General features: G+C 40.9%; 1 protein-coding gene across 1 annotated transcript; it reads right to left on the bottom strand.

The window, feature by feature from the left end:
• Positions 1–896: 896 nt before the first annotated feature.
• Positions 897–21,819, bottom strand: AP4E1 (adaptor related protein complex 4 subunit epsilon 1). The gene is made up of 21 exons (XM_021537454.3): positions 21,658–21,819; positions 21,257–21,328; positions 20,279–20,402; positions 18,074–18,147; positions 16,570–16,691; positions 15,626–15,785; positions 14,976–15,142; positions 14,325–14,398; positions 12,161–12,283; positions 11,963–12,072; positions 11,562–11,701; positions 10,228–10,340; positions 9,972–10,090; positions 8,967–9,269; positions 8,299–8,413; positions 7,813–7,948; positions 6,991–7,246; positions 5,654–6,232; positions 4,344–4,528; positions 3,496–3,653; positions 897–3,058 (listed from the first exon to the last, which is right to left on the bottom strand). Exons 1-21 carry the CDS (start codon positions 21,817–21,819, stop codon positions 2,889–2,891), a joined length of 3,462 nt encoding a protein of 1,153 aa, XP_021393129.2. The 3' UTR covers positions 897–2,888.
• Between the last annotated feature and the right edge of the window lie 5,214 nt (positions 21,820–27,033).

Genomic DNA, 27,033 nt, shown 5'->3' with positions numbered 1-27,033 from the left:
ATCCAGTACAATCACTTTCCTGCTGACTCCCAAAGGTGCAGAACTCACAGAGCAGTGGGACACGAGGCCTCCTGGTACCTACGGGTGTGGTGCAGTCCCTGTTCCCTGCCAGCCCTGCAGGGTCAGTACAGACTGGCTGGCCCCTGGCTGCCTCTTCAATCAGCTCCTGCATGCAAACTGCTCATGTGCTCTTCCTCCCAGCCTGCTTCCCTGCACCGTAGCTCCATTCCTGGAAAACAGGTGCATCCTTCAAGATCAACCAAGTCACAAAGAAAAGTAATTTTAACGCTATGGATGGATACTCACAGAACTAGATGGAATAATACTCCTTTGCAGAGTTACCTCTGCAGTTCTGTTTCTGAGACAACTGGATGCTCAAGATCAGGACTGCCAGCACTGCAATGCTGACGTGTTAACCCTGGAGGTTCTCCAGGGCCCGAGCTCCCAGCTCAGGCAGGACTCCTGGCACACAGCAGCAGCTCTGTTACACCTGCAGCCACCTTCAGTTCAGCCAATGTCACACTGCCCAAGCTCCACAGCACTGGTTTGTGCTTGCACTGAACTTAACTATACTATTTCTGTATTTCACTATTTCAGAAATACTGAAATCTCCTGTGATGCCTAAAAACAAAATCACACTCTGGTACTCCAAAAAAGGACTGGATAATGTGAGCTAGCACACAATGCTGCTTAAAAAGTGTAGTCCTTCAATGTTTTGGTATCTCCAACTGAGAAACAAGACATTTAAATTATTAATGGGTTCAAGATTTCTGTGATGTTCACTATTCAGATGCAAAGAGAAACAGTTAACAGAGAAACTAGTTCTTAATATACAGAAACACTACTACATGTGATGGAAAAGAACATTTAACAAGTATCAAACTTTTTTTTCCATAAAACTGAATTTTATTAAACTGCAAGAAATGCAAATATGGTGACAGATTCAGACCAGTATTTGCTGGGCAATCCAAAAATAATGACTAACACAGGTACAATTCCCTGCACACTCCATTAAGTGATGATACCATAAAGCAATTAGAATCAGAATACTGACACCTTAACATACACTATTCATACAGTGAGAAAAGTTACAGAGAACATTACATTAATGACAGAAGGCATTGTTGTCTTTGCAATTCTTTAAACACCAGTACATCGAACATCTCCTTGCTGAAATGGTTTAAATGCATAGGCCACAAACATATTTGTATCAGAGTTCCTATAATTACAGAAGTCCAATTGCATAACACAAGTCTGATTTACCAGCACAGAAACCATCTGCTGGAAATTATTCCACTATAAACCAGTTTTCATTTATATAAACTGTCTTGAAGTGCCAAGTAAACATTTAAGTATGCAGAACATTAAATATATTTACACATTCAGTGCACTTTAAATTCCCCAGAAAGAGGGTACTGAAACAACAATAAAAAAGGAATTTTGCTTGGATGGTTACACTTGTGATAACACAAGTAGCTTGACTGAAAAGAAAAATTGCTATCAGCACATTAACATTCTTACAACAGTTTCATGAATTTACCAAAACATCGAAGTAAAATACTTTATTTTCCTTTACAACCAGTGCTTATCAGGTGAGAATCAGTAATGCTGACATGAGAGTTTCCTTGTTACTATTAAACACACAAAGTAGAGAACTCCATCACAGAATCCCTTTGTACCTGTCTGAACTGTGTGTACAATCTTGGATGCTTAAATAGAAAACATAACCAGCTATAAATAATATTAACCAGTACTATTTTTCATTTAGCATCTAAATAAATTAAGATTGCTGGATTTTCAAGATTGTGAGGTTACTTCAGGAAGAGGAGACAATCTGCTCAGACACATTTCCCATATTTGCAGCTCTGATTTGATCCCTCATGCCTTGCTGCAGTTCCCAGACATGCACACACAAGTCAGCCACATCTCTGCAAGTCGGACATTTGATGAGTCATAACGAGGCTAAAAATAATTAGAAATAAAAATAAATGGAAGCTTTCCCCTTGTGAATTTTCAGGGATCTTGGCCAGATTCAATTCATAGGGTCGACTGGAAGGCATGAACATGTTCACTACCCAGCAATCAAGGAGTGAACATGTCCCCAGCCAAGTGCCCCTGGCTCAGGCATCTCAGAGCTGACACACATGAACTTCATCTTAGACAGGCACAAATACTCAGGGACTGTCACAGACCCCTGTGGAAAGGGAATGAGACTGAACGTTGAGGCAGAAAGAACTGCAGACAGGAACTAACCTGAAGGGCTTTAGCTAATCCCCCAGGAGGTGCTTCCAAACAATTTCACATGCCTGACTCCTATCAAAAACCTATTTAGATGTTATTCCTTTCATGATAAATATCAAAGATCATGGGAAGTGTTTTGCTCCCTAGAATCTTTTAACTGTTTTAAAACTATACATTTTTTGCTACATTTTATATAACTACTAATGTGGGTCTTGTTGCCAGCAGTGCTTAATAATAGCTTTAGAAAAATTATCAAAATAAAATTAAATAACTGATCAAGTCAGACCTCATAATGGAAATATGTTTTCTTCAAAATCATATTTAAGTAGTTGCCATGAAGAATAAGTGTTGGCATCTATAAAAGCTGTGTAATAAAAATAAATACTTTCAGTCATTTACAACAAAATTAATATACATTTCACTTACACAGGTAACAATACTTTAATGTACTGTACAGTCCTGAGCATGTTTCTGCAGGGGTCATTTAGGTCACCATTTTCCCCCCACAAGTCCACTTGGACATTGCCAGCTGGAAGAAAACTTTTAATACTTGAAGAAGCAGTATCTTAGTTTAGCTTTGGTAATTATCTGTGCAACTGTATGAATCTTTGACTTGCTTTCACACACCAAACAGATTAAGGCAGGCACTATTGTTCTGAGGATTCCTCCATCACCTTCTGACACTGATAGAGCAATCCATCTGGAAGAGCAGCACTAGGGGATCTGAACCACAGGGCCAGCATCCCTGAGTGAGTACGGCAGTGCAGCAGGCAGGGCACAGATGGAAGGAGCTGGCAGGCCAGGATTCCCTCATTCCCTGAGAGACCACAGGAAAAAATGAAATAACAAGCAGCAAGCAACAACTGCTACAGCATAGCTGATAGAAAATGCATCTGTCACACTCCAAGTCTGCTCTTTTCCCCTACTCTTACCTCTAACTCATGGAACACATCACCACAAATCATGCCAAAATCCCAGCTTTGTATCTGTCATACAGCTTCATTCCCTTTCTGTCCTACCCAAAACTCTTTCACAGTGAAGTTTCCTCCTTTGCAAAATCCAGTTTGCTGAAACTTGTACCTTTACATCACCTTCCCACAGACCCCTGAGTGAGGCAAATGAAGTCCATGGGACACCAATCCCTTGTTTTCCATGCTCCCAAACATGCCCTCCCTTAACCTGTAAGAGACTCTCCTCCAGGTTTTCCTGGGGCAAATTATCCTGTCAGCAACCCTACAGTGTGCTTTCACTTACCTATAACATCAACTCTGTGCAATTTCAGCTTCTGTTGCAGTGCATCCAGGGCTGCTGGAAAGGAATCTTGGCAAGATGACATTTTTATATTTTGTTTCACATCATTGGAAAGAGACAACCACAGCTTCCCAAAGTCTTCTGTAGTCATTTCCATTGGCCTAAAAGGAAGTTCAGCACATTTCTTAGCCAAATGATATATATATAAATCTGAATATCTTTGGTCTCAAAATAATCCTGTAAATCGAAGTAGCTGGACAATAGACACACAATAAGTAAATATGCATTAGTCTAATCAAAACTCTCCTCTTTCCAGCTTAACATTTAAAAAATGTTTCCATACCTTGCTTTAGATTTCTAAATTTTAAAAAATTAATCTTCAAATTTCACTTCAAAAGAAAAGTCTATTGGACAAAGGACACTTGTTTTTTCCTACTCCTAAAATAAATGCAGTGCTCAAAAATTAAACAAATGAGCTTTCTTCTTCCTCTGCAAGTTGTCAGCCTTTTCATACAATGTTCTGGTTTCTGCATTCAAACTACTTGTTTCCCCTTGACATGCTTACATTATGCCATATTTTAAAGCATAATGTCCTTCTGTTCTCTGTTCTGTTAGCCTCCTCCAAAACAGTTACAGTCAATATTCTCCCTGCATTTGTACTTGCTGGAACTTTACCCCTTTTTTGCAAGTGTTAAACAATCCTTTATTATCTTTATCAGCCATCTCAGATTTGAACTAGCTGCTCAAGGTGAAGCCTTATGTTTTCATAGTCAATACCCAAATCATCCTACCCTTGTCTAATACTGAGCTGTATACAAGTGTTTTTGAAAACTGCAGCTTATTTTATTTACCTGATGAAGTCCATCAATGATAAAGTTACTGAAAATTCAAGGTGAGTTTCCATCTCTGACTGGTAACTAACAGAGCCAGGAAGAATTGCCTTTGTACAGACTTTGTTCATCTTCACACATTTCTGGCAATGTTCCACACTTTGAGCTTCAATTACAGGAAACTGGAGGGTGGCACTCTCCAAAATCTATATAATGTCGTAAAAGGAATCAAGAATGTAAGTCTTGCTGTCAAGTTGTGCAAGTGATTCAGATATAACTATAAAACTGTGCAAGTGCCTCTTACTTCTGTTGATGTTTCTTGGAGTACTTGAGAAGTGAACAGAGCTACCATATCTCAGCCCTCATGGATAAATCAATCATTAACACCTACAGACATTCTACAGCACCAGTGAAACTGATCTCTGACAATTGGCTTCTCCCAGCTCCAAAGAACTGCACCAAGAAAATGAATTCTGTAGCTCAGTCCCAACATAAACTAATATACAAGCAAGCAGCATCACATCAAGCTATACACCAAAAGCAAGAAGTTGAGAAAACATCCCTAATAAAAAGAAGGATTTTTAGATTACTCAACAGTCCCTGGATCTTCAAACAAACTGGTAACAGAAATTCTGTGGTGGTGGTCTGGATGGGAATTTAAGTGAATTAAAATAAAAATCTAGACAAGAGATGCCCACACTCTATCAATGCCAAGACAAGTTTGATTCAAGTCAGAAATGGAAAGGGACTCCATAGCCAATTAGCAGTTCCTTGATTAAGTCAATTCTAAAAGAAACAATCCACTTAATTATTTTCATCCTGTTACCACTTGGTGAGTTGTTTACTAATTCTGTGCTTCTTTTAAGCAAAATCTGTGGATAGATCAATCAATTGGCAATTCCTAAATATCTTTCCAAATATTTAAATACAAATGAACGCATAAGCACAATAGCCAACACCCAGAGAAAACAGAGCTACACAGGGAGGTGTACTCAAGTCATACCACTCCATGCAGGAGCAGTGAGGTTTGCATTTGGTTTAGTCTTTGCATTCAGAATGGAAAAAACACACATATTCATTACACAGAGGCAAACAGAATCAAGGTGAATTGAAGAAGTGAGAGGCTAACTTTTATAGCCTGTAACAGTAAGTTTATAGTGAGATTTCTTTCACCTCCTTTTAAAGCTATGTGTAACAAGTGCACCACAGGTTTTAAGGAAATACTTTGGAAAAAGGCGTGGCTATCACATTAAACCAAACACAGTTAAAAGCAAGCAAAAAGCAAGAAGTTCCAAGTGAATTTAAAATACAATGGAAACAAAGTTTCTTACTTGAACGTGTTCTGTTTCTTCAAACACTAAGTTCACAGCATGAAGTGCAGAACTGGTTTCATTTGAAACAAAAGCAATGAGCAACAGAGAGTCATCTGTCCACACCTTACATAAATACAGAGCTAAGGCATCACTCTGACAAAGTCTCACTACTTCAGAGTGAGGAAGCTCTTCAAGTTCTTCTGGTAAGGAAGGGACCAATGCTGTTTCACTGGCACTTTCACATTGAGCACTTGGAGAAGGCTGAAAAATTTCAATATTGCTATCAGCAAACAAAGATGACTGTGACAACCTGTTAGCTGAAATTCTGTCATCCAGCACAGATTTTCTGAGGGACTGAGGTGTTTCAAATGCTAAATTGTCTTCTACAATATCTGAAGAACAAGGGGAGACTTTCCTTAACCTTGTGTGCATACTTCCCTCAGAGTCTTCCACATTAATAGGTACTGTATCAAGTAAGGGACCAAAATCTGAAGCAGCACTGTTTTGGAAGTCTAATGCCTCCTCATTCAACTGTTGAGTTTCGTTTATCTTTGATTTCCTTTTGAACTTCTGAGTAGCTGTGTCTGCTTTGCCCATCTGAAAAGGAAAGAGAAAAAACATGGGTGGAAAAGTTCCTAGCAACCAGCTGTGTTACTGCTAAATAGCATGCAGTGAGGAGGTGAGGAAGGACCAAGGAATCAAAACAGATTACAAATACAAACAGATTCCAAACATTTTAATGGATCCAGGGGTTTGCTGTATCTCTTATAGAGTACTGAATTAGCTTATAATGCAAGAATGACTCAAGATTCTCTTAACAAACTAAAAGCTCTAATTAAAGACTAAACAAAGGTAGTATCTGGTTAACCAGTGCTAGGTGGCAAGATTTGAGCTGGCTAATATGTCTTAAAATATTACCTAATATTGAATTAATATTCACTACCTAATAGTGAATTCTTTTATGTTCCACATACTACCATATATAAATTAAAAATGGTCTTGACATAGAGCGTCAAATTCTAGCCTTACATCCAAATGAATGATGACAGTTCTACAAGGCTGGGTCAAGGAACAGTTGATCAGGAAAGCCAACACTAAAACTTGGAGCACAACATGAAAACAGAGGAAAGTTCCAGTTACCAAATCAGATCTGCCTCAGAGGTTGCTTCATCAAGCTGTTTCAGGTTTCAATAAAATATCACACTGCAAAAACCATGCTAAATAGTTTTTCAATGACTTTTGGGGGTGGGGTTGTCTTATCACTAATTTGATCTCCATTTGTATACAAGTATCTATATTTTCAAATAAGATCATATGTAAACTTTAAACTGTTAAGTCTCAAAAGAATCACTTACCAGGCTAACACCAGCACTTGATCCCAGCCCAATGAACAAAGTTGATGCTAACTGCTGCTTCTCTTTGTCCTCCTCAGACAGGCTGGCACCTTGATCAGGCTGCAATGCAGGAGGCTCCCCCACTTGCCCTGCTAATAAGCTCTCACAAGGCACTGTTTGTTGCTCGTTTTCTTTCCCTATTTTATTTTCTTTCTTTGGAAGATAACCTTCTTTTCCCCACAGCTTGCGTACTCCCTCAAGTTTCAGAGTATTTGTCCTAAAAAGGCAAAACAAAGCAGGATCAGCCATATGAAGATGTTCATAAAAACTGCCAACACTCAAACACCATCCACTACTTTGGTGCTTTGACAGAGAAGAGTGAGCAGTGAAATACAAAGATTGTGGAAAGGTTTCCTGCTTCCTAGTTTAGCAGAGTATAAATGAAGTTATTAATTTGTATGAAACTATGGATATGGAATTACTGTGTAGTGCACGAAAAATAAAAGGAGCATCTTACGCTGGAAACCTTAGCCTCACTTTTATCTTTAGGAAAAAAAAGACAGCAGAAAAAATAGTAAACAATGTAATCATCAGGCAATCCTGCCCCAATACTGCACCATCACCTCAACTGCAGTCTGTGAAGAAAGTGGCAGAAGAGTCTGACCACATCAGCTGCTTTTCCCACTTATTACACAGATGCCCCACCTGATTTTTTTCTTATGTGATAGTTTTCCAAATTCAACTGCACTCCTCCTAGCTCCATGCAAAGAAGCAACAAAGACCCGTGATAATGACAAGAGCAGAAGCTTAAATGTACTTCACTTCAAACACAAATTAACTCACTCTTTGTGCCCTGTCTCAGCACTATTCCCAGATATATCAGAGCCAAAAGATAAACCAGTGGGGGACTGTCTGCCAGTGACTCCAGATGAGGACACACTTGAAGCAAAGGACAATCCATAAGGTTCAAAATTCAGAGCTGCAAGACAAACAAAAAGGAGGCATAAAAAAGTAAGAATTTAGTCTATTTTCTGAAAACAGATATCCCTGTACTGCTGGTCTTGTCAGGCTTTCACTTTAATAACACCCATCAATTTCAAATCCTCTAGATCAGCAAGGATTACAATAAGACTTTCTCACCTACAGAACAACAATCTATATACATCAGCTAGATAAAGGTGGAACTAAAATCTAAGCTGAACTTAGCTCTTGTCTGTAGACATGAGGTTGAGATACTATTATTTTAAGAAGATAAATTAACTGTACACTTTAATTGTTAATACTTCTCAGGTAATTTACCAGTATTAAATAAATACAGTTAACTGTCACCTTTTTCCTGAGAAAGTTTCTCCTCTTGTCTCTGGTGATGAGGCTTATACGGTGCTGCACCATGACCAAGTCCCTCAGCCACAAACCCATCCAGAAAAGATAAGGAAGCATCTACCTATGCAAAGTTTATAGGAATGAAAAGGAAATTAAAATATTTGCTCTACATGAGCCAGATGTTACCAGAAGAATATGGTGTTTTATCAGCAAATCAGGATCTTCATGTCACATCTCCCGTATCTACCAGTTACTATGTTATATAGACAGAATCTTTTCCATCATTTACTGTGGAAATTTCATGGTCAAAATCAGTAGTTTTTAAATAGGAGGCAAACCCTTTGAATTCAAAAGCAGTACTGTATAATTAAAGCAGGCCTACCTCATCTTTGAAAAAAACAAAAGACAGCTTAAACCAGTGTATGAAATGATAATTTTCCTAAAAGCTACTCCAGCTTACTTAACTAGAACACCATGGTTCTTTATCTTTCAGTACAGAACACTATGATTCATCCCATATGCCTGAAAAAGTGTGTCTGAAAACTCACTTTAAGCAGACTTGCACCCAGTGAGAACTGCAAATATCATTCACTTTGGAAATACCTTTTCACCAAAATATTCTTTCCCCTGGACTCCAAAGAGGTTCATGAAAAAGAACGTGGAATGTGTCTTACCACCAGGTCACTGCAGCTAGCATCAAAAGGAAGCAAGCTTTTCATCAGGGCTTTGTCTTCACACAGATGCTTCAATTCAAAGGCATACTGTCTCAGGCATGTATCCAGAGAGCTGCTGAGTTCTTGGATTAGTTCATCCACTGTTTTTGAGCAGGAAGTGTGTGATGCTATCTTGGTGACTGCAGCCATTATCCACGCTTTAGTTTCAGAAGTAACAAAAGTCTTCTTCAGCAGGTTGTGCAGCTTTGTCAAAATAACTTCTGGCTCAACATCTGTAACAAGACTGAAATATTCTCCCACCACCTATTCACAAAGAACAGACAAAATATGCATTTAGAGCAGTGCTCTCAGTTTTGAAACTGGAATATAGTATTAAATAAATAAATCCAATAAAACAATAAATCCACCTCACATTCAAAAAACTATTATTTAAACATGTTCCAAGTTATTTCATTACCATGTTGTGTTTCACATGTCAAAGGGTTGAAGTGACCTTTGTGCTCACCTCAACAGACTCCAACTTTTAGCTTTTTAATAATCAAACAACTGTCTTGAAAAGAAAGCTAAACATAACAAGGCCGTGACAAGCTACCATCTGCTCAAACTGCAGCCTCTCTCTTGGATGAGAGCTGAAGCTTCCCCAGGTATCAGGTAACACCAGCACAGCACTTGGCCAGTCATTTGTAGGGCTACAAGAGCTTTTCACAACCACATCTGGCTAATTTGGATGAAGACAGAAAGACTCAGTATGCAGTCAGATTCAGGGCTGCTAAGCCATTCCAACAGTCACCTGCATAAAAGGGAGCAAGTCAGCTTTTCCACAAACCACAAGTTAATAGTGCTCAGTCAGCAAAGAAGTCACTAGAATAGATTTCAGCATGTTAGCTTGACTTTTAGTAAAAGCGACTGAAAACTAAAGTTTAATAAATATTTATTAAAAACATTATCACCTTAGACAGCTTTCTCAAATCTGTGTATAGCATTCTCACCGTGTCTCTACCTTACCCAGCTCATAACTTGAAGGAATTTCTGTGGATACAATTTATCTTCCTCCTCAAGTAATGCCAAATAAGACTGTACTGCATACATCCGTAGCTGATGATCTTCCTTTTCATCATCAAATCCTAGATAGAAAACAGCAGTTTCTGTGAAACACAAATAACATATCCTACCTAATATTTCAAAGTACATTTTAAGAAAAGAGGACAAGCCCAGATTATCAAGGAACGTGTCTAATTCTTCAAAGCATGTGGGGAGTTACCTTCAGCCAACAGCCTCAGGAAGTTGTTTGGGATATCAGAATGCACGACATCACCTCCAACTGAGAACACAGCATTCATTGTCTGGATGAACCACTCATTGTTAGGGGCATATGTGTCCAGATGTTAAGGAATGCAATGCTAAGGCATAACTTTTTCTTTCTTTTTTAGTGTATCTCCAGAGGAATGCTCAGCAGGATCTCCCCAGGAAGTTGGGGATCTGATGGGCAAATATCAACTCCACTAAACTGAAGAGGAAATTTTCCTGTATCTGTTGGGAAGTGTTTCTTGTAAACATCATGGAAACTGGTGATCAGTTAAAAAGTCGGAAGTTACTCTTTTAGAAAAATTGAGTTTATGCGGGCCTCACACATTAGGAACAGATATGTTCACATTTGTTCTACTCTATTTTAAGCTCCACTTGTCCTGTGCTAGGCTTCCAGATAATCTTTTGTTTTACCCAGCATTCTTGATCAATGACAAGAAAACAGTTCTTTTCAGCAGTGCTTTGCTGTTGATTTATCAACTTTACAAAGACATTTTGAAGCACTCCACATAAATCCTCACTGGTTTTTTTTAATATATTTAACTTTTGATCAACCTTTGCTAACTTTGAAAGTTGGCTTGTGCCTTCTCTCAGACAAGTCCTGAAAACACACAGTTAATGAATGGAAATTTTTAACAGCACAGAAATTTCAGTTATTGCATTAATTTTTGCATGCTGCAGGACAACAGAGCTTTTTTTGGTACAGTACTCCATGCCAAGCACTGCACAAACAGGATAAGGCAGCTCTCTGTTATCAAAAGCTTATAACTCAAGATATCAGACAAAAACACACACAGAAATCAGGCAGTGGCAGGTCTAATAGTAATGCCCATCATAAACCAAATCCCTAATCATTACTTTCATCTTTTACAGCATTTTTAAAGAAATCTTTTCTTTAGTTCTATGAAAGTGTGCTGTTCTGACAATTCATACACCAAGAGTTCTATCAGGAGAGATCAGTCCCACAATTACAGAACAGCACTTCAGCAGCACTGAGACATCTCTATGCAGTGGCATAGGGCTTCAAAGTTTAAATTTAAAACACAAGGTTTTATTGCTAAACTCCAAAGCCAAAATTTGTGTGCAATTAGTTCCTCTCAGTGAAACATAAGAAACGCTGTAGTCATTTTTTATGTGCTTTCTTTTGCATACTTCCTTTGCATTTGAAAGGATGGGAAGCACAGCTCTAACATTTCCTACTTCACAAGATCATGAGAGATACTTTGATAGGTTTCAATGCTACAGGTGCCTGAGCTCTGACTTCAAAGTTTCAGAAAAATAAAAGGATATTTCTCAGCTAGTTCTGCTATTTTTCCAACTAAGCTGATGATAGCATATTCTTCTTGGCATTCTTTTAAGTAGTCAAGCATCTTCTGGACTATGACAGTTACATTCTGTCCATTTGTAATCCTGTAAAGAAGCTCTAAAGTCTGAAAGAGAAAGCACAAAAAAAAATTAATTAGTTCTGATGACTCAAAAAAAGCAGCAAAACAGCAGCTTTAGTACACCAAATTGAGCAACTATTCTTAACTGAAATACACTGCTTCTGTACACAGCTTGTCACATTAACACTGTTTGTAACTGCTCCCTCACAATTATGGAAACGTAACATTTTTACACTACTCGTTTTACAAAACTGATCTCCCACCTTAATAATCACCTTAATTTTTAACATTTAGAAATTCACTGACCTCCCTCTTAATAATGGGATCTGGATGGTCCAGACATTCAATTATTGTCATCTGGTGCTGAAGTGCCAGGTTTGGATCCTGCTGGATAACATAGGTCAGAACCTTTAAACCTGGAATGTAAGTGATTGCAAGTGATACAAGGCAATGCTACCACTATGGCCAAATTAAAGACAGCATAATGAAATCAGGTATCCTTACCTAAGTATTTCAAATTAATTTTGGGTGACAAAACAAATTTTCCAATGCACTTGGCAGCTTTTTCAAGTAATTCCGATTTGGGATAAATGGTATAAATTGTTTGGACACATTCAAACAAGATGGCTGCAGGAGGAGAAGATGCATAATTAATGTGTATTGAATACTTCTATAACCCAAAATTTTTAACAAACAAACAAGCTCAGTGCTCCTCAAGGACTGGCAGTGCTATCCCACTCCCACTGAATCTAACCAGAGAGTACCATCTGACATAAGGAAAAGCAGGTAAAATCTAGCTCCTTTAGTACACATGTTTTAATTAGCCCCTGCATACAACTTTCTGTCCTTAAAGTTCTTCCAACCTTGAAGTCTCCTACAGCTGCTCAAGGCATTGGACTGGGACAGTCTTCAGAAAGCAAACAAGCAACTATAAAAGATTTGAGACAAATTATTTTTGGTAACTTATACCATTTCTTAGCTACTACCAACAGCCAAAATCATCCCAAAAACATTTCTGAGAAAAAAAAAGAACCAATGAAAAATCAAAACCAGAAAAAAACCCAACAGCTTTGTAGAGTTGTTTGAGAAAAATCTAGAAGTAAACTGAACAATACACAAAAAATAATCACTCCTTTATGGCATCAATTTGGGCAAAGATTCAGACCAAGTTAGTCTCCCAAGTTAATTAGGGCTTAAAATCATAATGTGTTCTTGTAATTCAGTGACTAACTGAACTGTCCAACAGATAACCCCCTCTCTTCCATGGCCATTACAGACTAAATCTCAGAAAGACTAGCAGACAAATCTGCCTGTAAAACGTGCCATAACCAATGACTTTTTATAAGAAAATACAATCACTAAGAATTGTATTTTTCTTTTGTCTGGAATTATCAACTACAGTTTTGTAAAATGCTTGCCATAGGTGAACAAAAACTGCATAGGTAAATTCTGTGTCCTTGTACAAATCATAATGAACTGCCCACTTTGTCTCCTTAAGTGCTCAAAACAAATTTAACTCTTGGCAAGTGCAAATAGTCCGTATTAAAAGTCAACACACCTCCCAATAACTTGTATTATGTTCTTGCCTAAAAAGAACAGAAGCAATCAGCTGAATACTCTAAACATCTGACAGATGCTTCCTCATTTATTATTTACTAAAAGAGAATACTTCCCCAAAGCTCCCCTTTTTATGGAAGTGAGGCTTACACAATTTACAACATATGTATGATGTAGGTGTTAGACATCCACAGCTTTGAGCCATGTTCCTTTTCTGTTTCACCCCTCACTGTTGTTTTAAGAAAGTATCAATTTTCTTTCCGTTCCATTAGCACAGCCACTTTGGCACATATGCAGGACTCTATCTACAATTTTAAAAAATGGGGTGGTAGGTTTTTTTACTAGTGAAACAGCTTTTAAAGTAGGGTTCTAGAGCATCAGAACTGGGATTTTGGGGCGGTATTCAGACCTGGGGAGGAGAAGACAACAAAAAAAGACAAACCACTCAACTTTTTAGTAGGAAAAAGGTAAACAGTGCAACTATTCCTTCTGCTTTATAGCAGCAACAAAACCAGCTTTCTCTAATGAGAAGACAATGAACTTCCACCAAAATGAACCTTCTGCTACGTTTTAGAAATTTGCAATTGAGATATGTGCCAAAGACTCCTTTCACAGGCAGCACAGTCACTGAACTCTGGAGGTGCAATGTTTATTAACTGTGCCCAGAGCTGCAAAGCACTGACTCTCTCCTTCCACACTATTGCCTTTCTCAGGGCAGTGAAATCGAAGCATTTCTACCACACAGAGATGTATCAGCAGGATTTTCTCTTATTGCTTATTTCAACTTAAGCAATGTCCAATAAAAGCTCTCAGGAAGCAGCTGACTGTGTGTGTTTAAGGGCAGGGTCAATGCAAACACAGGATAAAGGCTTTTGAGCCAAACAGAATTACCCATATATAGATGTGTTTTACTTCAATGATAAAAAAACTAATGCTGTGCAGCAATGCATAATTTATGCTGCTATTTACTAGTTGGACACTTGAGAATACAATTAATGTTAAGACTATAACCAGATTTTTCAAAAGTACTGTGTTAGTAATTTTAGCATAATTAACTACTCATTTTCTATCCTTTCAAATATTGATAATTACATAAAATAACCTTACCCACCATATGTAATATTATGATTAATCTCTGCTCTTCTTAAAGATTCATCTAGAACATCATACATCAATTCACTTGTCCTATTTAAGAAAATATTTACAATTAATTGCACCACTAAAAAGCATGTAGTCTCATTTTGCCAAACAGTTCAAAGCTATTATTGAAACCTGTAACAAATTATTCATAATCACAAGTTTGCTATAACACAGCAGAGCTCTATAACATGATCCTAAATGGCATTTAACAGGATGCTTGAAGCTTTCAAAAGAAACATTTACCATATTATAAGAATAAAAACACCTCCCTTACTGTTTGCATAAATAAACAGGTCAATAGGAAAAGGACCACAGACAACTAGGTCCTCACAAAACAAAATGGCAGCACTTTTTAAAAATAGCTTTACTCCAGCCCTTCACTGTTATTTGGTAACATTGTAATAGAAGTACCAGTAAAATTACATTTTAATCATACTCCACAACAATCAATTGTTTAGACAATCCAGAAGCTAAGAAGCTACTTTTACAGAAATTAATCTGCTCGCTGTCTTGGTTAAAAACAAATGTGCAAGAATTTCGACACTGAAAGCCTCTTACAGTCTATGAGGTGCAGGCTGTTACTGCACTTCAAATTATTAATTACAGAGAAAAATCCAGTTACCTTGGATCATCTTTTCCCAACAGCCCCAAAATTCTTAAAAGCTGGATTTGTAACCATGGTGCTGGCACACTGTGATAGTTGAAGTCAGCAGAGAGCTTTCCTCCCACCACCTGCTTCAGGATGGTTACAAAACTCCCAGTCAAGTCCTTGTATCCAGATGAGTTTTCCTACATAATGAAAATTAAATTAAACTCAAATATTTCAATACAACAACTAAAAAGTAAAAATCATCCACAACTTGAGTAAGATCAAAATACTTACTGATGCCATAATTTCTTTAAATCACCCTCTCAACCCTCAGCACCCACACGCTCTTCACTTTAGTCTATGCTCTTTTCTCACACATTTGCAAAGGGAGCAGGTGTAACACATTTACAAGGAAATTTCCCTTTAACCAACTGTAGGACTCAGATCCACTGGCTAAGGACCCAACAACACTGAGCATTCAGACCCTGGAAGAAGTGGATCTGCCCAGCTAAATGAAGGATTGGCAGAACCAAATGTAACACACGACTAAATAAATTAACTTTTCTAACTACTACAAGTGAGTTTTTTTTCTGCAAAACCTTTGTAGAACACGCTGTGTATTTAAAATTTAAAAAAATAAAAATATCTCTCCAATTCAGTTATGCTTCTAATTCTTTGTTTACCTTAATCATTTGCAGATAAATATGCAAGGAAGCAGCCATGACTCCAGCATCTCTGTCACATAAAGCCTTCCGGAACTTGTCATGGATGTGCTGAACTTGATTAGGAGCAATGAGATAGAATTTGTATAAAGCTTGAACAGCTTTTCTTCGGATAATTTCCCTGAAATGAGATTTACACTTAACAAAACAAGTGTATTTAAAGTACTTGATTTCACAAAAAAACTTGCCAGACCCCAGATCACGATTTGTAAAGATGAGAACCCGTGTTTTATATATTGGTAACAAATTACTTTGCAAATACTACCTAAGCAAGAAAGTGACAAAGCCAACTTTAAAGCCTAGTAGGGATGGATGTCAGACTGATGATTTAAAACAACATCCACCAAATAAACAATGAAATAGGCCATGACTCAACTGCAGTGGTCATACATGCAGCTCCAAAAAATACATGTCTAGAAGGTACTGAATTAATTCATTCTGCAATTCCCTTTTGAATCACTAATTACAGCATTTTCCTCTATTTACTGGATATAGTAAACTACAACTCAAACAAATAAAGGGTATCCACAGATACATCTTTATCAGTTTCTCTAAAGAGTTTTATGAAAGAAGTAACAGTGGAGTTCAAGGATCTGGATCTGTCTCCCCACCTACTCAACAAACACTTCTTCATGTATATTAGTTAAAAGGACTCCAGCAAATAAATTCAATTATATTTACCTATCCACACTGGCTATGAAAAAATATGCTATCAATTCAATACCCAGTCAAGCTGTACATGAATGAGACAAGAATCCAAGAAAAAACACAAGGAGAGGATTCATTTCGAAAGGTGATGACTAGAAAAGACCAGATGAGAAGAAACACCAGTTTACTAAAAGTACCCACAAAATTATGTTATTCAGCTGTACAAGGCCATTTGAAATTGTTTAATGAATACATACTTAGAATGCTGAAGCTTGTCTTCTATTAGGGGCAGAACAGCTGGAATCATCTCCCGTGGAAAGATCTGGCTGACAACAGTTAATGCCATGCACACCTCTACAAGATTAGTGCTCTGCAAGTCCTGTTACATAAAAGACAGTAAATTTTTCCTTAGACTTTTAAATTCTGCACAGACATCCCCCAAATCTTTCACAAGCAGGCTGGACCCTGGACCCCCAGAGCCCACCCACAGCCAGCATCCTGCTCACATTCGAGAGGAGCCAGCTATCACTGAGCTCATCAGGCTCTTCTCCTCCACAAGAAGAGAGAACAGGCAGCTCTTCACACTCGTCTTACAGAACCACATTCTTATTTTAAATGTGTGCAACATCAACATATAAGAGCTACAATCAATTTTTATTTACTGAAACGACTGCAAAGATATGTTCAGTCTCTATCTGGATCAGGGCAATCAGTCACTTCCCAAAGAATTCAATAATACTCTGTCTACTGCTTTTGATTTAGCCAAAAGAATTTTTGAAAATGAGCAAGCTCAATAATACTGCCAATTACCGACCTGTACACTAAAATATTACCTACTTCCTAAGAAGCAAATGCAAATTACAAGTAACATTCTACAAAACTAATAATCTCAGTCTATCCTAAATACAAACAAAGATAGTAGGTATGGCTCACTGTGACCTTAAATAATAAAAAAAAAACCACCAAAAACAAAAAAACAATGGATGAACTTATGACGGCTACAATTACTTTTCAAAACAAATTAAATGTGCGAGATTCCTAGATGATATAACTTGAATGATTCATCTCTCCCAGATAAGTTTCAATCCTTATTTCGGTGTAATTCTTTGTGAGTTTCAAGCTATATTTTTAAATATTATGAAAACCTTTCAATCACAGCAACAAAACAACCATCACTTTCAATCTGTAATTTCTGGGACTTTGGCCTACGGCAGTAAAAAAGTAAACATTAGAAAGAGTTATAATAAGTCATAACTGCTACTTGCAAGGGACATCAGTAATAGATTTTTAGTGGTACTCCAAAATGTATTTCCATTTCCAAAGTCATCAGATGAGCTCAGAGAAGGCAACAGACACTTGCCATCAGCTAAAAGCCAAAGCTAACATTGTAATATGCATGCATGGCTCCTCCTGGAGTTGAGAATGTATATAATTGGTACATTTATAAAGTAAAGTTTATGTCATACCTCCTCTGAAATTTAAAGTATGGCTTCAAGAGCAAGAAAATCAAGATCAGATTAAAAAGACAGGAAAAGCCATTTCAGACTGTCTTTGCTAATCAAAGTAATTAGATGTTGCATGACAAAAAGGGAAGAATTGGTTCAAGCTTTTCACCCCACAGCCCGCGCCCCCCTCCCCGCCCCGCAAAGCTCTCTGTTCAACCAGGTGCTCTCCCCACGGGCTCATCTCCTGGCACATGGAAACAGCCTCTCCTGTGCCTGTAAGACTTTCTTTTTACTTTTTTTTACAAATGCACTATACCTTCACAACTGTGTTCACAAGCAGAAGCAGCAGTTCATGATTTTCATGTAGAAATAGAGAAACTGCCAAGTAACCTATAAAAGAAAGCAGACTTCATTACTATTTTGAAGCAATAAGCAACTTTATGACAGAAAAAGACTATCTGTAATACAAGAAGAGTTAACTCAAACTGTTAAAAAAACCCAACAAAAAATCCCTGTTGGATAACAGTTGCTCCTGTTTTAAATATCAAGACTCTCTTTTTCCAGGCAAATCAATTACATTTAAGTTGCAGTAAAGCTCAACAAACAACAGCTAAGAATTCATAAGTTGTGAGAAATAAGACAAATTACAATAGTTTTACAGCCAAAGAACAGTCAAAAGCAGCATTCTATTATAAATCACTTTCTGGAAAACTAATGTCTTCTCTGCACAGGGAGAAGTCCATTACTTTTGGACTACACAACACGAGTGTACTTCCTTATAGCTGTTATTCTTTTTCCAAATAATAAAATTACTCTTCAAAGGAATTTTATACTCAGCTTGGAATATACAAAAGTAAATCCAGCATCCTATGCCAAGAACGCCTACATTACTTTTAACAATGAGGAAACCATACCAGAAACCAGGAAAATAAATGTGTCAGCAACTTTTTTTTCTCCAAGGCCCCTCTCTGCTTTTAAACTAAGGGACTTAAGTGGGGGGTAGGGATAGTATGCTAAAATTTATAGCAAAAATTGTACTTCAGAGAGAGATTTTAGAGAATTCTTGGTTCATACAGGGCTTGGGGATCAAAATGAACAACTTGAGAACAAATAACTGTACTGGCTGGGCTATCAGCTGGCTCTATCTGCTTGTGATGATGGCCATGATCAGCTCAGCACATACACAAAGGGAGAGCTCACTCTCCTGAATCAAGGCTCACACTGGGTAAAGGGGTCACTGATCCTGACCAGTTCAACTGACAATTCCTCAATACAAACCCTGGTATACTGATCAAGAACTGAAAAAATTACCCTCGTATATTACATATAATTGCAAAACAACAAAAAAAAAATAAACCAAAACACACACACATACTCTCTTGATAGCATCCTTTTATCAGATCAAAGCTTAAGGGCACTTTGTGTCCAGGGAACTTTAAGCAATTTACATTAAAAAGAAAATCAAAAAAAGTGCTGCTTCACCAAACCTTTCTCAAAAAGAGCCCTAGTAAGGAAAGGTCTCAATCTAATTAATAACAAGATACACTGGCTCTCAACACTCAACACTTACAGAAGTCACACAGTTTTATTCAAAACAGCTTATCACTTGCCTTCCCAGGTTTGGTGAAGACAAAATTTCGTAATCCCTATCACAGCATCTGCACACTGACTTCCATTACTCAGGGAAAAGCAACTTTAATTCATCACTTGTAATGGATTCTCTCAGAAACACCAATACTTGAGTGGATGATCCAGATGAAATTCAAACAAAGGATATCAAACAAGCATATCCCACAAGACACTGCCTTCCTTCTGTGCATGCAGACATGGTATTGCTTGTTTTCTCTGCAAACAAGAAGAAATGTCTTCACTAGGCAGCTGAATCAGCAACTGCAAGGATATTCTCTGGATAGTAGAGGCTGACAGATACTTCAAACTACACCTATTGGAAACAAGTTTATAGCCACGATGGCAGGAAAGGATATCAATCCCATGAAATCTCAAATCTCAACCAGCCTTCAAGATTTCTTTGGGAACTTCTGCCTCTATGCTGTAAGGGCCTCCCTATTTGCCTCATTCCCTACAACTCTTTCTAAAATAAAGAAAAAAAATCGTACAAGCACCAAAACATAAAATATTTGTCTGACAGAACCATCTTCATCTAACCTTGCACTAGTACTTGGAAAACAAACCAGATCCTGACAGAAATTCATTTTCTGCTTGATGTGTTTAACAAATATTCTCTTAAATTATTTGTTAACTGGTGTCACAATTCAAAACACAGGAAGAACTGATGATTCAAAAAAAATTCATTTCCCTGCCTTCTGTGCTGCAAGCACACACAGAGCACCTCACAAGTGAAGAATATAGATAATTTCAAAAAGTAACAGACCATGAAACAAGACCAAGAAAATAGAGGAACATTTTAAGTAGGTTGTATTTTACATTAATTATAAATCCTGAAAAACTTTAAAACTGAGAGTTTGAGAACATTATAAAGGCTACAGTTCCATGCACATACCAACTCTCTTCTCCAGAAGATTCCCTTGCTGTGCAAGTTTGATTGCATGGATGTATCCAAAAGAAGACTCGTATCCCAACATTTCACAATAGATGAGTCTCACCATGCATTCTTTCATCAGTCTCTGAAATACCAGAAACAACTTATTGAAAATTTCAAATCCAACATGTTTTATGTTCTTCTTCATTGCTCCACTGAAACAGAGAACCTTATGTCATAGAAACACATTAATTCACACGTTTTCTAACATCTCGGTAGTCACAATTCTTTCTTTGCCATGCATTTCTTCTGCAAAGCAGTGTTAAACTTCTGCTAAAAAGGCAGAACTCCCTCTATTTTACCCCTAAAAAGTTCTTGTTTTGATTAGTATGCATGTCATCAACAGATTAACTATGATGACATAAAAAATATTAATCATCTGAAGCATTATGATGATCACACTGTTAACACAAATTATTTTTTACCTTTTACTGCCCTGACTTAGGATGGTTTCTGCTACACGTGCAAGATAAAATTTTATTTTTTCTTTCAAAAATCCTCACTCACGGGACTGATATAAGTATTAACTAATTCAAACTAGAATACATCATCTCCTGAAATTCAGACATGACAACAGTGCATACAACAAAGCACAGCTTCTTAAAAAGCACATACTAATTGTAAGAATGTCAGCCTGCAAAGAGCATTATTTGATGGAAGCAGCTCATCACCTAGCTTTGCTGTCTGCATTACTTCAGAAACTACAGAATGACAGTAAGGTCATATTGTTAGAGTTTATTCACATCCATCAGAATCACAGTATTCTCAACATTTTAACCATGCTGCAAAACCATATGTATTGGTACTTTTTAATGCTGATGATTAAATATCTCTAATGCAGACAACCTGCACATCCACCTGTCTTATAATGAGTGAGAACACTCCATCCTTCACCTTCGGCGTGCTGTTCCACAGCCTGCAGCTACTAACAAAACTTACAAGTGTTGTGGTGGGGGCTGAAACTGTTGCTTTCAAACTGCTTAGTTCCTGCTGGATTAATTTTTCTTCTTCCTAGAAAAATGAAACTTGTTTTAACCTCGCGTAGATTTCACAGGCAAAATGTGCCAGAAGAAGAGTAACTCAGCGCTGCCGCTCACTCTCTCCAGGCAGCGTGCGCCTCTCCAGGGCCGCTCGCCTCCAGCACAGCGGCCGTGCTTGCCCGGCCCGCGCCCCAGAGCGGCAGAACGCGGCCACCCGCAAGCACGGGGAGGTCACCGGGGCTCCATCGTGGGCTCCCGAGCTCAGCCCCGCGGCCCAGGGGGGACGCCCGGGGCCCGGCCCAGCCCCGCGCCGGCTCCCCCGGGCGGGAAGGGAGAGCAGCCCGGCCCCGCAGCCCGTACGTGCTTGGAGGTGAGCGCCGTGATGCTCCGGATGAGGCTCCCGAGCCGGGACGAGGCCGACACCCTGCCGGGGCCGCCGGCGCCGCCCGGGCCGGCGCCAGGCTCGTGCTGCCCCAGCAGCCCGGGCAGGGCGCTCAGCGTCCGCTCCACCACGTCGCTCATGCCGGACCCACGGCCCCGGAAGAGCCGGGCCCGGGCGGCCCCTTCCGGGGCGGGAGGCGGTGCCGGCACGGGGAAGGCAGAGCCGGGCCGGGCCGGGAGGTGGAGCTGGAGCCGCGCGGTCGGAGCAGGCAGCCCCCGCGGGATGGCGGGCGCGGAGCCCCCGGAGAAGTGGCGGGCACGGAGCCCCCGCGGGATGGGATGGCGGGCGCGGAGCCCCCGCGGGATGGTGGGCGCGGAGCCCCCGCGGGATGGCGGGCACGGATCCCGTGCGGGATGAAGGGCACGGAGCCCCCGGAGAAGTGGCGGGCACGGAGCCCGTGCGGGATGGCGGGCACGGAGCCCCCGGAGAAGTGGCGGGCGCGGAGCCCGTGCGGGATGAAGGGCACGGAGCCCGTGCGGGATGGCGGGCACGGAGCCCGTGCGGGATGGCGGGCACGGAGCCCGTGCGGGATGGCGGGCACGGAGCCCGTGCGGGATGGCGGGCGCGGAGCCCGTGCGGGATGGCGGGCACGGAGCCCCCGGAGAAGTGGCGGGCGCGGAGCCCCCGCCCCGGCGCTGCCCTGAGGGAGCGCGGCCCGGGCCCGGCTGCCCGCGGGGCTCCCGGTGTCAGCATCACGGAACAAAGGCATTTCAGCGGGGGTTCCGGTGAGCAGCGTGCGGCAGCTTTTCACAGCATCCCTGCAGTTCAGACCTCAGAGACCGCTGACCCACCAAACGCCACCGTGTCAGCTCGACCGTGGGTGGCACCGAGTGCCATCCAATTTTCCTTAAACCCTTCCAGGGACCGTGACTTCACCACCTCCCTGGACAGCCCATTCTAATATCTAATCACCCTTTCTGCGAAGAAATTATTCCAAATGTCCCATCTAAACCTCCCAATTATGAAAAATTCTATTCTTAAAGAGCGAGTGGGAACATCAGGAGCTCTGTCGTGGCTGAGAGGCTTCAGAGGGGCTGATCGAAGGTGATTCCCGCAACCCTGGCAGCGTTTTGTCCTCTTGGGAAGGTTTTCACTAGGAAGCTTGTATATCAGTTCAAAGGTAGTTTCTGGGGTTTTTTCTAGAAAGGGAAAGAAACTGAAATAATCCCTTCCAAGCTATGTGTTTCCAATGAAAAGGTATCCATCCCTCTGTCTCCTACATACATCTGGACAGAAAACCATGCTGAAATTCAAAACTATAAATTGATTTATTTCTCTTTTTCTGATAATAATTATCAGAAAAAGAGAAAAACCCAACAGGAACAAACTGAGATCACTATTTTTAAAGGTATTAAAAGTGGGCATTTCCTTGAAGCTAAGATGAAAGATACGGACTGGTAGTTTTTAAAGTTAACTTTACAAAATGAGTTGGTTAAGAATATTTCAGTTAAGAACTGCTCATGTAAAAACATCACATTATGTTGTAGAAGCGTGAAAAACTCATAAGCTTTGCAGACCAAAAATGTACATTTAATAAGCATAGGAGAAGCTGCTGGTGAAGTTGATGGAACTTGGATAAATGCTCAAAATGCACTAGCTTTGACTTTTTTATTTTTCATGGTTCTAGAGTCTTAAATACTTCTCTTTGCCTTAGGTGGCGTATAAATAAATGCTGTGTGTAAAATGATTCAAAGAGCACAACCCCTCAGGTATGTGCATGGTTAATTGATGATTGCATTGAAATCAAGAGGACTATTCATAGTGCACACATATGTGCAAAATACATGACTTATAATCAGATGATTATAGGTACACCTAATGCCTTGCATAAAGATCACCAGTAACTCTTCCAATACTTTTTTCCCTTTTAAGCACTGTGTTATTTAGCATATCATTTGCATTATATGAGATAAAGTAGGGAAAGCAAATCCACAGAAGTAAGGAATGTCTACCATCTAGGCATAAATTTGGCAAGGTGGCTTGTTGTGCCTTTTTCCTGCTTTCATCTGCCTTCTTTTTTCATCAGCTAGAGGAAAAACTTTGAAGTATGGTTATAAAACAACTGCAAAAGTAACACTGAAAAGCTGCATTTCAGTTATTTCTCTACACTTCACATCAAAGAAACATTCTAATTTTCATTCCTCTGAGTTCTCCTTGGCATCTGATAGGCAAGTGATATTCTTTCTGGCTCATTTCACATCGCTGGAAATAAGGAGTTCCAGAATAGAAAATGGGTTGATTGTGTATGAAATAGAAATAGAATCCAAAATAGAAGAGTTTGTGCTCTTCACCATGTTGCTCTGCACTGGGCAGAGGAGTGTGTAGTAGTAGATGATGCAAATGATGCCAAATGAAACAGGTGTAATGAGAAACAAATACAGCACTCTTACCCAGTCATTTTTCTGTGACCTACTTTGTCATAATTAGCAGAGATTATGTATTATCTGTCACATGTCACACAGGCTCACCGGGGCACCACCAAGGAGCAGGGGGAGCAGTGTGCCGAAGCAGAGGGGGCAGTGCCAGTGTGCTCTGTGCTCACAACTGCAGTGCAGGCTGGCAGTGCCCGTGAACAGGAAAAGGATTTGTGTCTGAAGCTTTAGTGATGGCAGGTCTTGAATTCTCCTCTCCCCTGCCCTGTCCTTCTCATCATTCCTTGTTAGAGAGGCTTGCCAAAACAGGGGACACTTCAGCACTAAGGAAATAAACCATATGGATCTGGGAAATAACATAGAAAAGATTTCACAGAAATTGAAATGTTTATCACATAAATAGAAGGATATCCTGTGAAATAAACACATTTGAACACAATTAGATGTATCTTTATACCCAAAAAGCCATATGTAGATATATCACATAAACAGGCATGGTTTTGACCAGCATCTTCTTCATACTGTTGTCTCTAATTAGAGCTTCTTTTCCAGTCTCAGTGCTTGACAGACACCTTCCTTTCAGCAAGTTTAAAATATTCACTGCTTTTGTATTGTTCAGTACTTTTGACTGAACGAGAAATGTGTAGAGTCTTAGCAATGGATGCACGTTTACAATGCTTTGTGAGAAATGTTTGAGTGCAATGGAAGTAAACATCAGGAAGGGTACCTGGAGAGAAAGTCCACGTTTTTGTAACATTGAGAACATTACACAGGCAATGAGCTGTTGAATTAATACCAGAATGGGACTGAATATAAAATTACATTGACGTAAGAATTGAGTTTTTCATTTTTCTTTATTAGCACTATTCTGTAGTTCTGAGGTTCCTGTTGCTGTACATACACATCTGCTGAAGATGGCAGGGGAGGAGGTTACTCTACGCTTCCTTGTGGAAGCTGCTTGTCTTCTGTGCTTCTAAAATGAAGGAAGTATCTGTTTATTATAATAGTTTTCCTTGTAGGTCACCAAGCAATGTGTAAATAAGGCTGTTTTCTTCTTACATGCAACCATGCTTAAAAGGTTTTTATCCAAAATAGCCTATAATTCCTAACTCTGGCTCAGCTCCAAGAATTACCAAGCCTGGTAATAAGTGAGGATTCTGGGCTATCACTACATTTCTGGAATTTCTTTTCATTGCTCTGGATGTGGAAGACTAATTTATAAAGTGAATCTGATGTAAACTAGAGCATCATTTTTTCCAAATTTTATGCAAAGGCTTGACTATAAATATACAGTGGCTGCTAAGGGAAAAAATTGCAATTCTTTTTAGTGCTTGTGGTTCAATTAATTATCATTCTCTTACTTTTTTTTTTGTGCATTCTTCACAGTTTATGCTATAGTACGATGTATATATTCGTTGGTAAAGGAATGAACAGTTTGGCTGTGTTCCTGCTTTTCACTTGGGAAAGCAGTGGTCCTCTTCATCTCTTCAAGTAAGAGTTTTTAGCCATTTTTAGCAGTCGGCATATACTGACATTTCTAATGTTTAAATATTTTCGTTGTGCATTTATGCACAACATATCTCGTGCGCATTTGTGCCTACGGAATGATGAGGTCTTTTCTGAAGAAAGAACACCGTGATTTGTTTCGGAAGCAGCTTCTGTAGTTCTGAAAAGAGCTACCGCTGCAATCCTTTGTTCTGCCGCGAACGGGTGAAAATGTCTTCCTCCGATCCCTAGGGATTTCTTGGTGTTCTGCGTCTACAAGGACTAAACTTTAATATTGAAAACGTTCGGAAACAGCTTACATGCCTTATTGTCATTTGTGCGACTGTTTTTTTAAATCCTAAATTTTAAAGAGCGGGATGCGCTATAATTAAACTGTCCTCTTTTTGTCGTAAGAAGAGTCACTGCCGACTGTGCCGTGTAATTCAGCCCCGCGGAGCGGGTTGGAGCAGACGCCCGGCAGTGATTCACGAGGCCCGGTGCGGGGCCGCCGTTCCCCCGCTCTCGGCCGGGTGTGAGCGTACTGGGACCGCCGTTCCCCCGCTCCCGGCCCGCTGTGGGCGCACTGGGGCCGCCGTTCCCCCGCTCCCGGCCCGCTATGAGCGCACTGGGGCCGCCGTTCCCCCGCTCCCGGCCCGTTATGAGCGCACTGGGGCCGCCGTTCCCCCGCTCCCGGCCCGCTGTGGGCGCACTGGGGCCGCCGTTCCCCCGCTCCCGGCCCGCTATGAGCGCACTGGGGCCGCCGTTCCCCCGCTCCCGGCCCGCTGTGGGCGCAGCCAGGACCGCCGTTCCCCCGCTCCCGGCCCGTTATGAGCGCACTGGGGCCGCCGTTCTCCCGCTCCCGGCCCGCTATGAGCGCACTGGGGCCGCCGTTCTCCCGCTCCCGGCCCGCTGTGGGCGCACTGGGGCCGGCATTCCCCCGCTCCCGGCCCGTTATGAGCGCACTGGGGCCGGCATTCCCCCGCTCCCGGCCCGTTATGAGCGCACTGGGGCCGGCATTCCCCCGCTCCCGGCCCGCTGTGGGCGCAGCCAGGACCGCCGTTCCCCCGCTCCCGGCCCGCTATGAGCGCACTGGGGCCGGCATTCCCCCCGCTCCCGGCCCGCTGTGGGCGCACTGGGGCCGCCGTTCCCCCGCTCCCGGCCCGCTATGAGCGCACTGGGGCCGCCGTTCCCCCGCTCCCGGCCCGTTATGAGCGCACTGGGGCCGCCGTTCCCCCGCTCCCGGCCCGCTGTGGGCACAGCCAGGACCGCCGTTCCCCCGCTCCCGGCCCGCTGTGGGCGCAGCCAGGACCGCCGTTCTCCCGCTCCCGGCCCGCTGTGGGCGCACTGGGGCCGGCATTCCCCCCGCTCCCGGCCCGCCGTGACCCCAGCGGGGCCGGCGGGCGCCGCCAGGCCCGGGCGCTGCCCGCACCGCGGAGC

The sequence above is a fragment of the Lonchura striata genome, chromosome 11, assembly GCF_046129695.1.
Source record: "Lonchura striata isolate bLonStr1 chromosome 11, bLonStr1.mat, whole genome shotgun sequence".
In the NCBI taxonomy this organism is placed as follows: Eukaryota; Metazoa; Chordata; class Aves; order Passeriformes; family Estrildidae; genus Lonchura; species Lonchura striata.
The sequence above is the reverse complement of the archived record's forward strand: the minus strand, read 5'-3'. Positions and strand labels throughout refer to the sequence as shown.